This window comes from Etheostoma spectabile, chromosome 10 (genome assembly GCF_008692095.1).
Source record: "Etheostoma spectabile isolate EspeVRDwgs_2016 chromosome 10, UIUC_Espe_1.0, whole genome shotgun sequence".
Lineage (NCBI taxonomy): Eukaryota > Metazoa > Chordata > Actinopteri > Perciformes > Percidae > Etheostoma > Etheostoma spectabile.
Genome location: NC_045742.1, coordinates 2,306,870 through 2,321,819, shown reverse-complemented (window position 1 = coordinate 2,321,819; position 14,950 = coordinate 2,306,870). Strand labels below are relative to the sequence as shown.

Below are 14,950 nucleotides of genomic sequence, written 5' to 3'. Positions count from 1 at the left end.
GTTTAAGCTTAAAACCGCCCAAAAAGAGCATCCTGTCCAGAGAAGAGCCCAGCGGGACTAACACCATAAAGGACGTTCAAACAGGCTTTGGAGGGATGTCTGGTGTCTGCCCGCGGGACAACAAATGGTTAATGTATAGTTTAGGTCTTCAGGAAAAACAAGCAATAGGCTATAGGGAATGTGAAAATAAATATTAGCAGAGCCTAGTGTGTGATTATAATTCCTTCTAACCCTCCTGGTGTCCTCGGGTCAAATTTGTCCCCTTTAAAAAATATCTAATTCTGAAATATGAGTTTCTTTTTAACCAAATTATCCCAAAATGGATTGGATTCCATACAACGCTCTTTGCAAATACAATTGATCCCTTTCATTCCTCTGTTCTTAACAATTATTCAAAATAATTCATAATTTCAGATTTTTTTAAACTCAAATGTTAGGTATAATTCTATATAAATGAGAGTTATTGACCGTGAATTCCAAAAAGTAGTAAAACTAGTGGCAGTAAGGTGGTGTTAGTGGGGGAAAAAAGTCTGAAAAAGGGACAAAAATGTCAAATCTTTGTCCGTTTTTGAGGACAACACAAGGTTTAAGGGATCTGAAGCCAGAAAATGTTCCTTTATGTGCAGAACAAACAGCATATTTGCTCCATGCACTCTGTGGAATGAAAGCGGGTTGGGTATAGGTGCATAACAGCCTATATTTATCAGGAATCTTATTAAATATTAGTAATTTATTAAGTTAGGCCTTCTCAACAAACTGAAACGCCCGATTATAAATATCCCACAGCAAGCCATGGCCACCATGAGACAAGTATTTAACAGTAATGATGAACAGCTCGCGTTCTGATGGTTGGATGGGCTACTTGAGCCCCGATTAGGACCAATCAGACATGTGAGGGTGCATTGGTATGTTGATAAGAGGGCGCCTGGTGCTTTGAGTGCGGTCATTTGAATGGAGAAGAGCGCACAGCAGCGGCCATTACCGCACTGTCCACACCGAAGGTCGTGTCATCCAGGGTACAAAAGCACTTTAACAGCCTCACATTGGAAAAACCCGGACCACTGCCCCTCTGAAAATTCAAATTTGGGCCTGTATGCCATGGAAAAAAATCCTACCATGTGAAAGAAGTTTATGGTTACTATCCATTAACTTGAATATTGTCTATTGACTGTAGGCTTTAGGCCTATTATATAATTGTGAATTTGTTTGTAAATCACAACATTTTCACTCCCACTAACGCCATGTGGATTGTCAAGTCATGGTTTATCACGGATTGTGCATCCCCCCCCCCCCCCCCCCCACACACACACACACACACAACACACACCTGGCCTTAGGTCTCTGCAATTGTTCTGTCTCTTCCAACACCTAGAGTGGAATTCTGCACCTGAACGAGTAGCCTAAGTGGCACAAAAATACACTTTTTAACCCTTGATTTTTAAAAAAACCTTTTATTACGTTTTTGTTCCTTTTATCAACACTTTTGACGCTTTTTTTCATTGTGTGTACCTTTTTTTTGACTTTTTCAACATGACGCTAACTTATTAACTTTAGTTTGCAGTTTTTTGGGGGGTCAATAAACCTCATTTATAGGGAAATATGCCTAATGTTTGAGTTAGAAAAGCAGAAATTAGGAATTATTGAGACTAAAATTAAAGGAATGGATGTTGATGATAATCACAGACTGGAATATGTCAACTTTTACTCAATACTATTTCAAAAACACTTCTGTCCATCTATCTATCTATCTATCTATCTATCTATCTACTACTATCTATCTATCTATCTATCTATCTATCTATCTATCTATCTATCTATCTCTCTATCTATCTACGTTGAAATACTGCACTCGGATCACAGAACAACCCCCCCCCCCCCCCCCCCCCCATCAACACTTCAATAGACAGTTGTCATAACTGTTGTCCAGCCTGGGTGGAAGCATGTGTTAACGTCCTTGATGGGCCCCCCCCTTCTTTTTTTAAACGTGCAGCTGTAACGACTGCTCAAGTACAAGCTGTTCACACATCAAATAGGCCACTCGGAGCATCCAGGAAACTGTGCTTTATTGGGAATGGGAACAGAGAATTCAGCAATCATAAAATAAATTCTTGCATTGTTTCTCCAACATGGCCTACTCATGAGAAAAAACTAAAATAGCACCCTCGTTCCAATTGTCAAGAATGCGCATTTTACGCACGCGTCTCAGCAACACTTAAATCTCACGTTACGGCAAAAAAAGGAATCTTCCACATTGAAATATCACATAGCCTATTAGCTATCAACCCAAACAAATGATGCGTGTGCAAAACAGCAAATCCTAAAGCAAAAAAAGCCACCGCACGTGGATGAGTTGTCATGGAATATATCTTCCCCATCCAGTGGAATCCAGGCTGTACAACAAATACATCGGCCTATTTACACAGCCATATACAGTAGCTATATCTCTACATTAAAAAAGAAGTCAGTTGACATGGCAAATATCTTCACTGTACAAAAGAAGCTGTACAACAAATACATAGGGATGTTTACACAGCATCTACAGCTGCATATCTATAAAACAACCTGTCACTGGGGCCAGGGCCTCCACACAGGGTCGGTGATGAGCGTGCAGGCTGCCGTGGATGAGAGCAGCTCCCGGGTGTCACAGTGGAGGCCGGTCCTCTGGCTGACGTACGGCTGGCTGTGATGGTGGCGCAGAAGCCGGGGAGACAGAGCGGCCTGTGGCCCCTGAATGTCCCCGGGAGATGAAGGGGGAGTCCGGGGCTCTTGGAGCGCATGAGAAGCCTGGACCGGATCTCCCTGGGTCTCCTCTAACTCCTGGCTCTTGCTGGCTATGAAGTGGCTGACCCTCAGCAGACAGGACCGCATGCCGTCCTGGTAGTTGTGGTGGCGGGAGGAGGTCGGTCTCTCCTCCCGGGATGGGAGTCTCTTCACGGGCCCGTGACCCTTCTCCACCTCCTTGTCCGTCTTCAGGAAACTGACCACACTCTCTAGAATCTCCGCCTTCTCCACCTTTGGATTTTTCAGTTTCTAAATGGAGAAATCAGAGTACAATCACTAAAAATAGTAGGCGTCTGTACCTGTTTTAACCCTCATGCTGTCCTTGGGTCAAATTTGACCAATTTTCACTTAATTATATAACTATATTGTTCTGTTTAGAGTATGTATATATTATTGTGGATATTTTTTGTTTTGGTTGTTTTGTGTGTATGCACATTGTGAGCAATGATGATCCAAAGTAAAATTCCTCGTATGTGTCCTCATACCTGGCAAATAAAGCTGATTCTGATTCAGATTAATTTTTTTTGTCCCCAAAAAAATGGGCGGTCGAAATAAAAAGATTTGGGAAAAAAACACCAAAAACATTAAAAATAAAAAAAAGCACCTACAACATTGAAAAGGTGACAAAAATGTCAGAAAAAGCGATAATAATGTTGGAAAAAAAGTGACAAATGTTTTTTTTCTCATGGATGACGGGAAGACAAAACAAGGGTTAATCAATGGCTATGTTTGTATGTCCATATGTATGAATGTATGTTTTGTGTCTCTTTTGTGATATTTCTGGGAGTCAGTTTGTCTGTATGCATGTATGTGTGTGTGTTTGGTTTGTACCCCTCATGTGTACTTTTTTGGACTTTGAGTCTGTAAAATAAAATAAATACAGGCTACATTTAGTCAGATGTCCCACTAAAGACAAACCCATGGCGCACGTGCGTACCTCGTCGTGCGTGTTGTCCAGCATCAGAAGCCGTAATGTCTCCAGACTGTGGTTGATCCGCTCGCGTCTGCGTTTCTCCATCAGAGGTTTAGACACCTTGGGGATTGGAAATCAAATATTACAACCCCGAGCAACACTGCAGACTATATTTTCTCGTGAAAATCAGAAGCAGCTTACCCTTCTCATCCTCCTCTGTCCCGGAGACTCTGGTGAAGACAGCGTTTTCATGCTGGAAGTGGACTCGTCGCTGCTGTTTTTCCTGGGAATAAAAACCCGAAACCAGAGACCAGGCACGATTGACTGTGTCCTTGTGTTGCAAACGTGTTTGCTGCAGGTAACCCCCCCCATACGGGACACGCCTCTCATCCATTGAGCAGCACGCGGCCTTGAACTGCATAACATTTTAATCTATTTAAATCTCAATACTGTTTTCCTTTCACTTGTTTTCATGAATAACCCTCGCATGGCGTTCAGGTCAAATTGATCCATTTCAAATTTTTACAAGAAGAAAAATGGTACAAGTTCCATTTTTACGTTATTTTCTGTGTTACGCATGTGTTACTGTACTCCTCGACGCAGAGGTCCAGGGTTCGAGTCCAGACCACTTGACCGATTTCCTGCAAGTCTTCCCCCTTTCTCACTTCTCTGTCCTGTCCATTAAAGTTGGAAAAGCCCCCAAAACATCTTAAAAAAAAAAAACATGTATTCCTGACTCAATTCTGAAAATTATTCTGGATATGACCACTTATGCTTTTTAAAGATAAGAATGATCACATAGTGGATTTTCAACATGAATTATAACCTCATGACAAAAAAACAACCCCACTTCTATTTTTAATTGTGTTCTGGTAGAGACTGATTGCATGTGTTATCTCAATTGTTTGAAATTGAGATAAAGACAATATTTGTTAATAGATTATGAAGTTAAAAAAAATGTCCGAATTGTTTTTAAGTCACGGGTCAATGTGACCCGAAGACAACACGAGGGTTGAGCCAAACTAAAAGTAGCCTAGCCTTTAGTTATGATAAATAATAATACATAAATACAGGGCTTTTAGGGGTTAAGTCGACTATTTGGTTCATTCATAAAAGGGTCATATTCACCAAAATCATAAAACGTTCTTTCTGATTTAAAGTTTGTGGTTCAACCCTTGTGTTGTCTTCCCCTCAAAAGCAACACTTTTGTTGATGTTTTTTAACTTTTTCTTACATTTTCAACACTTTTGATAGCTGAAGGTTCCCTAAATATGTTCCCAGGGAGTTTAGGGAACGTTCTGGAACGTTCTGGGTAACATATTTAGGAACCTTTGGCTAGACTTTAGGGAACGTTCTAGAATGGATTGGATTCCATACAACGCTCTTTGCATGTTGATCACATTCATTCCTAAATAAACTCATCTGTACGTGAAAATAATTCACTCATAATTTCTGCTTTTTTAAGTCAAATATTAGGTCTATTTCGATATAAATGAGGGTTATTGACCATGAATTCCAAAATGTAGTAAAACTGGTAAGGGGGTGTTAGTGAAAACTAAAATAAAAGTCTGAAAAAGGGACAAAAATGTCCAAAAAATGTTTTTCAGGAAGACAACACAAGGGTTTGAGTTCCTAAATGGAGGCCTATGGATATGATTTCAGACTGAAGTTTGAGTTCGGGGTAGCTTTCCCTGCACTGCATTTAGTCCCCCCCCCCCACCCCCCCGATCTCCATAATAGGCTAAAGTGGGGGGATAACACTGGGATGATCGGATCATGGGATCCCGTAGATTAAGTGGCTTTTCAGAGGCAACGATACTTCCGTTTCAAATCAAAGAGAGGGCGATTAGTGGAGGCTCAGGGATCACGGTTGGTAACCATGGAGACGGGGAGCTCATGAAAGTCACTATGATGATGTAAACATAGCAGCCTACATAGGCCTACCGTTTCAAACAGGCCTAGGCCTATCACCTTGGGTGTATCATATAGGACAGCTATATGCAAGAGATGGATAACTCATCATTCATTTATTGTTATTAATTTCAAAGTGCATGTGATGGTGCTCTGCCACCCTGACTATAGGCCCACTGAATAAAAACATTTGACCCCCAAAAAAGTAATTTTGGTAATTAGGCCTATGGGTTGACCCTCTATTGCATCGTGTTGCCACATGGCAACACATTCCTTTTCCCCCCCACAATAAACCATATGAAATGCTGTTAAATTGTGTAAATAGGTCTTTTGAAGTGAAAGCGTTGAAGTGAAATTTTGAAGTGTTATTAATTTGGTGACTTCACATAACCAGGAAATCCTGTTTTCAGCTGTTTTTCTTTGGAAAAAAAAGAAAGAAATTCAACCGTTATCTGGGGTAAGTAAACTTTTCACTCAAACCAGTTAAAATGCCACATTTAACTGTTAAAGGATACAATTCATTTGTTGCCACGTGGCATGTAAGCTGAAATTGTTTGGTATTTTTTCCAATAAAAGCATGTACTTGAAAGGAATAATAGATTTCTTGGCACTTTCAAATAAATTACCGACTAACCATCCCCCCCCCCCCCCCCCCACTTGATTTTTTTTTTTTTTAATTGCATTATTTAAGCAAACTGGAGACATAAAAACACATCAAGACATTTTGACCATGTTTAAAAAAAGAATTGCCTGCAACAGAGGGTTAACTGATGCCCTGTTGATCCACGTGGACCCGCCCCACGGATAAGTCCTCGGCCTATCACATGCTCGCCTGAGCCTGTGATGGAAACTTATTAGTGAAATGGGCCTTTAGTGGATGGACCGCTGACTTCTAACATCGGGACTCGTCGGGTGTGTCGGTCCCTCTGACAAAAGAGTTGAAGTCAAACGCAGCTGACCCGGTTGGAGGGGTGGGGGTGGGGGGTGAAGTCAACACATAGACGCTGGGATTATTTTAAAGGCATCTTGTGTGAAGTCTAACAACAGGTCACCAGGCGAGCTGCAGCGCACGCTTCACACCTGGGTGCAATCACCATCCTCACGCGCTCATCACCCACAGACACGGCCTTTTGCCACCGTGGTAGGCTACAGTCATATTACATGGCCTATAGAATTATTTCTATGGGTTATTTAATGCGCTTCTCTACATATAGGCATCACATCGGGATGTCTTGCATTTTCACTTACCCCTCCTGTTGTCCTCTTGTCAAATCTGACCCATTTTCTAAAAGTTTCAATATTAGAAATTTGGGTTTCCATAAAGCAAAATGTCCCGAAAAAAAAAAAATCGATGGCTCTATGTGACACTCTTTAAAAGTAAAATAAATGATCAGGTCACTACTTTCTCTGAATTCCGTTTTTTTTAATTACATTTTTAAAGCATTTGAAAAAAAAAATGGATAAAAGAACTTTGAAAAAAAAGTTACCAAAATGACACAAAAGGCTTTAAAAAGGTCAGGGGGAAACATAAAAACGTCAAAAATATGACAAATATTGGGAAACGGGGGGGAAAGACATGGGAAAATGCAATTTTTTTTATTTGGAGGGTTAGAATGTGTGATAATGGGCTGTAGTCTATTACTCATCTGGACCAACACGCTCTCATTTGGTCTTTTTCATCACTTATTAAGTGTGGATGTCTCACACATCATAAAATGTCCCCGGTAGCCGCTCGCTTTCTCACTTCATCTCTCTTCCCACGAGAAAAAAAAAGGTTTCCCATGGTCTCACTTCTAGAAGGCGTTAACCGTGACCAGGAAGCAGAGGGACACGTTCAGCCTGATGCAAATGATAAATGATAAAAAGATCATCATCATCATCATCATCATCCAGACTCATCAGATGACACGTCAATATTTAGGACACTGCATGGTCTTATATTATAAGACCACTGGTCTTATAAAAAGGCAACCGAAATATGTATCTTAACCCTTTTCTTCATAGGCTGCCTGTCCGATGACGTCATCTTTCCTAAAGATGAGCTATAGGATAGATAGATAGATAGATAGATAGATAGATGATAGATAGATAGATAGATAGATAGATAGATGATAGATAGTAGATGAGATAGATAGATATAGATAGATAGATGATAGATGATAGATATAGATAGATAGATAGATAGATAGGATAGATAGATAGTAGTAGATAGATGATAGATAGATGGATAGATAGATAGATAGATGATAGATAGATAGATAGAATAGATAGATAGATAGATAGATGATAGATAGATAGATAGTAGAGTAGATAGATAGATAGGAGATAGTAGAGAGATAGAGGATAGATAGATAGATGATAGATAGATAGATAGAGAGATAGATAGATGATAGATAGATAGATGATAGATGATAGATAGATAGAGATAGATAGATGATAGATAGATAGATAGATAGATGAGATAGATAGATAGATAGATAGATAGATAGATAGATAGATAGATAGATAGATAGATAGATAGATAGATGATAGATAGATAGATAGATGAGAGTAGATAGATAGATAGATAGATAGATAGATAGTAGATAGAGATAGATAGATGAGAGATAGTAGATAGATGATGATAGATAGGTAGATAGATAGTAGATAGATAGATGATAGATAGATAGATAGATAGATAGATAGATGAGAGATAGATAGGATGATAGATAGATGATAGATAGTGAAGATAGATAGATAGATAGATAGATGATGATATAGATAGATGATAGATAGGATAGATAGATAGATAGAGATAGATAGATAGATGATAGATAGATAGATGATAGATAGTAGATAGATAGATAGATAGATAGATAGATAGATAGATAGAGATAGATAGATAGATAGATAGATAGATGATAGATAGATAGATAGGATAGTAGATAGATAGATAGATAGATAGATGATAGATAGATAGATAGATAGATAGATAGATAGATAGATAGATAGATAGATGGATAGATAGATAGATAGATAGATAGATAGATAGATGAGATAGATAGATAGATAGATAGAGTAGATAGATAGACTAGATTAGATAGATGATAGAATAGATAGAGTAGATAGGATAGATAGAATAGATAGATAGATAGATAGATAGATAGATAGATAGATAGATAGATAGATATTGATCCCAATAAAATTGGAAAATACAGTGTTCCAGCAGTAAAATCACTCACACAGCACAGAACATAAATATAAATGAAATACTAGGAGACAATATATACATACATACAATATGCATGAAACAATAATAGGATCAAATACAAGAACAAATATTTGGATATGTACAAGTTGGGAACACAAAAATGCGCAACTGCTTGAATAGTTATGATAAATATGTAGATAAAGCTATTGTGCAGGTTGCAGTATTGCAGTATTGGGGTGTCTCAGAGTCTTATCAGCACCCAGTGATGACGTGTTAATAAGGTTATTGAGGTAAAAAGGTTATTGGTAATAGTGTTGCCTTTAATGTTATATGTTCTATGAGTTATTGCAGAGACACGTCACTATCTGATCACTGTTTCATGTACTTTCGATTTTATCCACGGCCCTTAGTAAAGTTAGTTGAGACCGTTGTGTCGTCACTCACACGTGTCAGCCAATCAGAGGCAGCACGAGCTCTCCTTATAATCGCCCCCCCAAGGCGACAGGGGGGCTGTTTCTACTGCTGCAGCCTCCTGTCAGGACGTCTGGACCCACCACTGCAACATGACCAGGAAACTCCAAAACCCGAGTCTGGAAGACGGCAAGAGAACAAGGGTAGGGACTCGGAATTCATTCATTTATTTAGCAAATAAGATTTGATACGGTGTTACTCATGTTTTATTAATGTTAACAAACCATTGGATAATCCTTCATAGAGCAGAAATGAACTGTTAATTAGAAAAATTTTTGGCTGTCAGGTTAATTAATCAAAGAAAGGAATTATTACAACTTTTAACTGCAAATTGTATATAGGATTTATATAAATAATATATAAGTACTATATATATATATATATATATATACATATAAATATAAAAATATTATATTACAACGTTTGTAATTATCAATGGCTTATATGTATATATATATATATATATATATATATATACTGGCTATATATATACATACATATATATACTGTATATATTAATAAATACATAACTAACAAGGTTTTTCACAACCTGACAACCCAAGTTGTACTTATCAATGGCTTATATATACCGTATATACATAAATACATATACAGTATATATACTGTTTACATATATGTATATATATAATTTATGTATATATATGCAAGTTGTACTTATCAGTGGCTTATAAGTATATATACTGTATATATACATAAATATATATACTGTATATACAGTATATACAGTATATATATATATATATATACATGTACTAAATACATAACTGACAGGGTTTTTCACAACCTGACAACCCAAGTTGTATTCACATCAATGGCTTATACATACCGTATGTACATACTACATACATAAACAGTATATATACAGTGTACATACATATCACCATATATTTCACCATACTCACACAATGCGGTTCACCTTTTTCTAGGTTCTGAAACCAGTCGTGGAAAAAAAGAGAAGAGACCGAATAAATCAAAGTCTGGCTGAACTGAGGAGTTTGCTGTTGAATCATACGTCTGATCCCGTGAGTCACGTCAATCCAATCACATCCGACCTCCACGTGTATTTAGGGAGTCATAACCTTGCAATAATGAAAAATATATTCTCCCTTGTTTCACTGTTATCACCCACAGCGGCTGCAGAACCCTAAAATAGAGAAAGCAGAGATCCTGGACTTGGCTGTGGAGTATGTTCAGAAGCTGACAGGTGGGAAGACGCTGAGAAAGGGTTAGTCAGACTAAATTAACTTCTTTAAATGTATGTTTGTATTTTTCTGCTGCAAATCAATGGTTTAACCCTCCTGTTGTCCTCGGGTCAAATTTGACCCCTTTAAAAAATGTCTCTATCTGAAATATGACTTTCTGTTTAACCAAATTACCACAAAAAAATGGTCTGGATTCCTTACAACGCTCTTTGCAAATACAACTGATCACTTTCCGTCCTCTGATCTTAAATATTAGTCAAAATAATTTCATTTCTGCTTTTTTAACTCAAATATTAGGTATAGTTCTATATAAATTAGGGTTATTGACCATGAATTCCAAAAAGTAGTGTGAAACTAGTAAGATGGTGGTAGTGGAAACTTGAAAAAAGTCTGAAAAAAGGATGAAAATGTTATTTTTTGACCCAGGAGGACAACACAAGGGTCACTTTTACTATTAGACGCTGGTGTTTTATCCCCCTCCCTGGTGTCTTGTCTTTGCTGCAGACTCTACTGACGGTCACGTGAAGACTCCTGTGGTGAGCCTTCATCGTCCAGAGTCCAGTGCTCCTTCTCTTTTTGCCATGGAGAGTGCAGGCTTTCAGCAGTGTGTGGCCCAGCTGAGCAGCTACATGCACAAAATCCCTCCAGCCCAGAGGACCAAGCTGCTCGAGGGGTTAAAACATCACACAGAGAGCCAGCAGCCAAACACCATGAACCCAGACTCCAACCACAGACTGACTGACACTGACACGGCCAAAGGACCACATGGAATATGCGTGGATGCCATTTGCACATCTGAGAGGAAGTTCCCATCTTGCTCCCCATTTCAGCCTCACTCTTGCTCCACACCGTGTCACGACTACCTGTCCCCTCCTCCCTCTCCCTGGCTCTCTCCTTCTTTTTCCACATATGTCGCCTCTCCTCCTTTCCCGTCATTTACCTCTCACTTCTCCTTCCCCCCCAGTCTGTCACCTCTGTCTTCCAACACCTCCTTCTTTAGTTTCTCGCCGCCAGCTCCTCACACTGGCCCTCCTGGCCTCCACTGCCCCCCTCTCCTCACACTGAGGTCCCCTACCCACCCCGCACAGAGGGAGGGGTCGCCAACAAACTCTTCTTCACAGATGTGGAGACCTTGGTTTTGATGAGGTGGGGTCAGAGACTGAAACTGAGATCAGCAGAGCCACCCAGTGGGAACCAGCTGTAATCGTCTGTGGAGAGGATGAAAACTCTCCATGCTGAGAATGTATAGTGTACATATTAAAGTTTACTCTACTTTTCGAAATAAAACTTGTACTTGAACCAATGAGTCTTAGTTTGTAAATGTATCGACTGTACATCTATTTATACACTCACTGTGAACACATTGCAGGTTTTATTGATATTATTTGCACTTATATCAAAATCAAACCTTCGGTAACACTTTATAATAAAGGTACATGAAATATGAATTCATGCATGACTTCATGCATGAAAAAGCATGGATTCATTCATGTAGTAGGCCTACTTAATAAACTATCATAAATGTCCAAGCATTGATCCATAAAGAAGATTAATGGTGGCACAATCTGCAATCATCTTTGTGACCCCTCAAATGAGAAACATCAGTCAAGCAATTTCAGGTGTACACCCACTTGAAAGTTAGTAAAAAGTAAAATTCATAAATATCCTACTGAGGTAAACATTGTTCACGGCAATAATGTTTTTATCGCCTTATGTTGTTGAATAAAGCAACTATAAAATGCATCTGCAGTACACGGCCAAACTACTCTTTTCATTCTTAATATATAGACCATCATGCCTCCATTAATCATATTTTGTTCATCATTGATAAGATGGACCAGGTCAGCACTAACAGGGCCACAAACATGATGAAGTTATGAAGAAGTAATGTTTCATTCAACTCAACAATTCCATATTTTTTGCCTGTCACTCTAACTCCAGATATACCAACGACAAAGACACGCACATCATTAATAACTCGTAAATCATGATAGTTGAAATACCTTGATTGAAGCATTAATCAACATATTTTTTCTGCATTGAGTCATGCATGAGAGACTATTAATCCTTGTACATTAATGATAGTTCAATTTGTTTGAAAAATGATGCTAGTAAAATGTTACTACCTTGAAAATATGAAATATGAAAACGCTTTATAAAGTGTGGGACTCTGAGTTGTCTCAGAGATCATGATCCTAACTCTTATCACGCTTTTATCATCTGTCATTTATTTCTAGTAAAGTGGGGCCGGTGGTTGATAGGAGCTTATCGAAAGATGAGTGTCACTAATCCACCGTCACAACAGCCAACCAACTGCCTTAGGACTCGCAAGAGAGTTACAAGAACGTTCATGTCCCTCTGCTGCATAACACCTGTTGTACTCTGGTATTTCCTGAGGATTCATAAGGATGAGAAAACAACTACTCCATACACTACCTGCCTGACAGAATGAGCTAATCTCCCTTCAATCACAGTCTGATAGACATTTCCTCCCTGACACAATGAGCTATTATCCTTTTAACCACATTTATCGAGGAAGAAGGCCATTTTCAGACTTTTCTTGCATGACAGAATGAGCTACACCCTTTAAACTGCACTTACTGAGGAGGCCTGACAGAATTAGCTACTCTACTTTTTAACCACATTTTCTAGAGGGGTAGGCCATTCTGATAGACTTTTCTTTATTGACATTATGAGCATACCTTCATTTTAACCCCAACTATCGAGGAGGTAGAGCATTCTGATGAACATCTCCTGCCTGAGAGAATGAGCTACTCTCTTTTAGCCTTACTTATCGAGGAGGTAGAGCACACTGATAGTTATTTCCTGGAGCTGCCATCCTTTTAACAACATTTATTGAGGAGGTAGGCCATTTCACATGCATTTTCTGTCTGACAGAATGAGCTACTATCCTTTTAAGCACATTTATCAAGGAGACAGGACAGTCGGATTGACATTTCCTGCCTGAGAGAATGAGCTACCCTCTGTTAGCTGCATCTATTGAGAAGGTTGGCCACTTTGATACACTTTTCTTGCCTGACCAAATGAGCTACTATACGTTTTACTAAATTTAACAAGGAAGTAGGCCATACTGTCCAACATGTCCTGCCTGACAGAATGAGGTACCTTCCTTTTAACTACATTCACTGAGGAGGTAGGCCATTCTGATAGACATTTCCTGCCTGACAGAATGAACTACTACACTTTTTACCATATTTATCAAGGAAGTAGGCCATCCTGTCTGACATGTCCTGCCTGACAGAATGAGGTTCCCTCCTTTAAACTGTTTTCATTGGGGAGGTAGGCCATTCTGATGGACGTTCTGCCTCACAGAATGAGCTACCCTCCTTTACATCATATTCAAAGAGAAGGTGGGTCATACTAAAAGACATTTCCTGCTTGACAGAATAAGCTACCCACCTTTTAGCACACTCATGGAGGAGGTAGGCCAATCTGATTCTGCTTTTCTTGCCTTACAAATTGAGCTACCATCCTTTTGACCACATTTAACGAGGAATTAGGCCATCCTGTCCGACATTTCCTGTTTGACAGAATAAGGTACCTTACTTTAAACCAAATTCATTGAGGAGAGGCCATTCTGATGGACATTACCTGCCTGACAGAATGAGCCCCCCAATCTTTTGCAGTTATCAACAAGGTTGGCCATTCTGATAGACGTGTCCTGCCTAACAGAATGAGCTACCCTCCTTTTTACCAGGTAGGCCATTTTGATCATACATAGACATATGTACACAACCCATTATTTATTTTGTGCTTACAAACTACAGTTCCATGTGTTCATTGTATACTTTTTTCAACATAGCACAGTTGCACAGCACATGCTGTTATATCAATGATTAGGCATTGAATAATAACTTCTATTTTATACAGAGCCTGTCAAGAAACACGAGGACACTTCACAGAATTAGAGGTTGTAGGCTGTGGTAAACAGGTGGTGTTTATATATACATATATATATATATATATATATATATATATATATATACATATTTCTTTTGTATTTTTAACTGTGCTCATAATCAGTCTATGTGTGTAAGATGTTGCAAACTGTTCACTGTGAGTGCCAGCTGTAAAATCATTAGCAATGTCAGTAAAAGACTCACTAAACTAAACCTGAATAGACACATTTATTTTGTAGAACAGGGGTCTTCAACAGGGGGTCCGCGACCCCTAGGGGGTCCGCGGAGGTACTGCATGGGGGTCGCGAAAGTTTGGTGTTTAGACTTTTTTATATCCCCCCCCCCCCCCCCCCCTGCAATTTTTTCCATAATTGAAATGTCTTTAAATACACATTAACATGAATTCAACACACTGTAGTAAACAGATAAGTGGAGGCAGAAGATGTCTTTCAGTCATCAATGCACACATTCAGCGACACACAGGAGCTCTTTCAATCTTTATAATTAGGGGGTCCCAGCTCCATCTTGCCATCAGTTTGGG

General features: G+C 39.0%; 2 protein-coding genes and 1 long non-coding RNA gene across 3 annotated transcripts in view; 2 read left to right on the top strand and 1 right to left on the bottom strand.

Moving 5' to 3' along the window:
- The window catches only part of LOC116697215 (uncharacterized), a 142,360-nt gene that overhangs the window by 123,068 nt on the left and 4,342 nt on the right, over window positions 1–14,950 (top strand). The gene's annotated exons all lie outside the window — the stretch shown is intronic.
- her5 (hairy-related 5) lies at window positions 2,566–3,997 on the bottom strand. Its single transcript, XM_032528524.1, has 3 exons — window positions 3,896–3,997; window positions 3,719–3,814; window positions 2,566–3,030 (listed from the first exon to the last, which is right to left on the bottom strand). Exons 1-3 carry the CDS (start codon window positions 3,944–3,946, stop codon window positions 2,566–2,568), a joined length of 612 nt encoding a protein of 203 aa, XP_032384415.1. The 5' UTR covers window positions 3,947–3,997.
- On the top strand, window positions 9,329–11,712 carry her11 (hairy-related 11). The gene is made up of 4 exons (XM_032528528.1): window positions 9,329–9,409; window positions 10,214–10,309; window positions 10,419–10,512; window positions 10,994–11,712. Exons 1-4 carry the CDS (start codon window positions 9,359–9,361, stop codon window positions 11,629–11,631), a joined length of 879 nt encoding a protein of 292 aa, XP_032384419.1. The 5' UTR covers window positions 9,329–9,358; the 3' UTR covers window positions 11,632–11,712.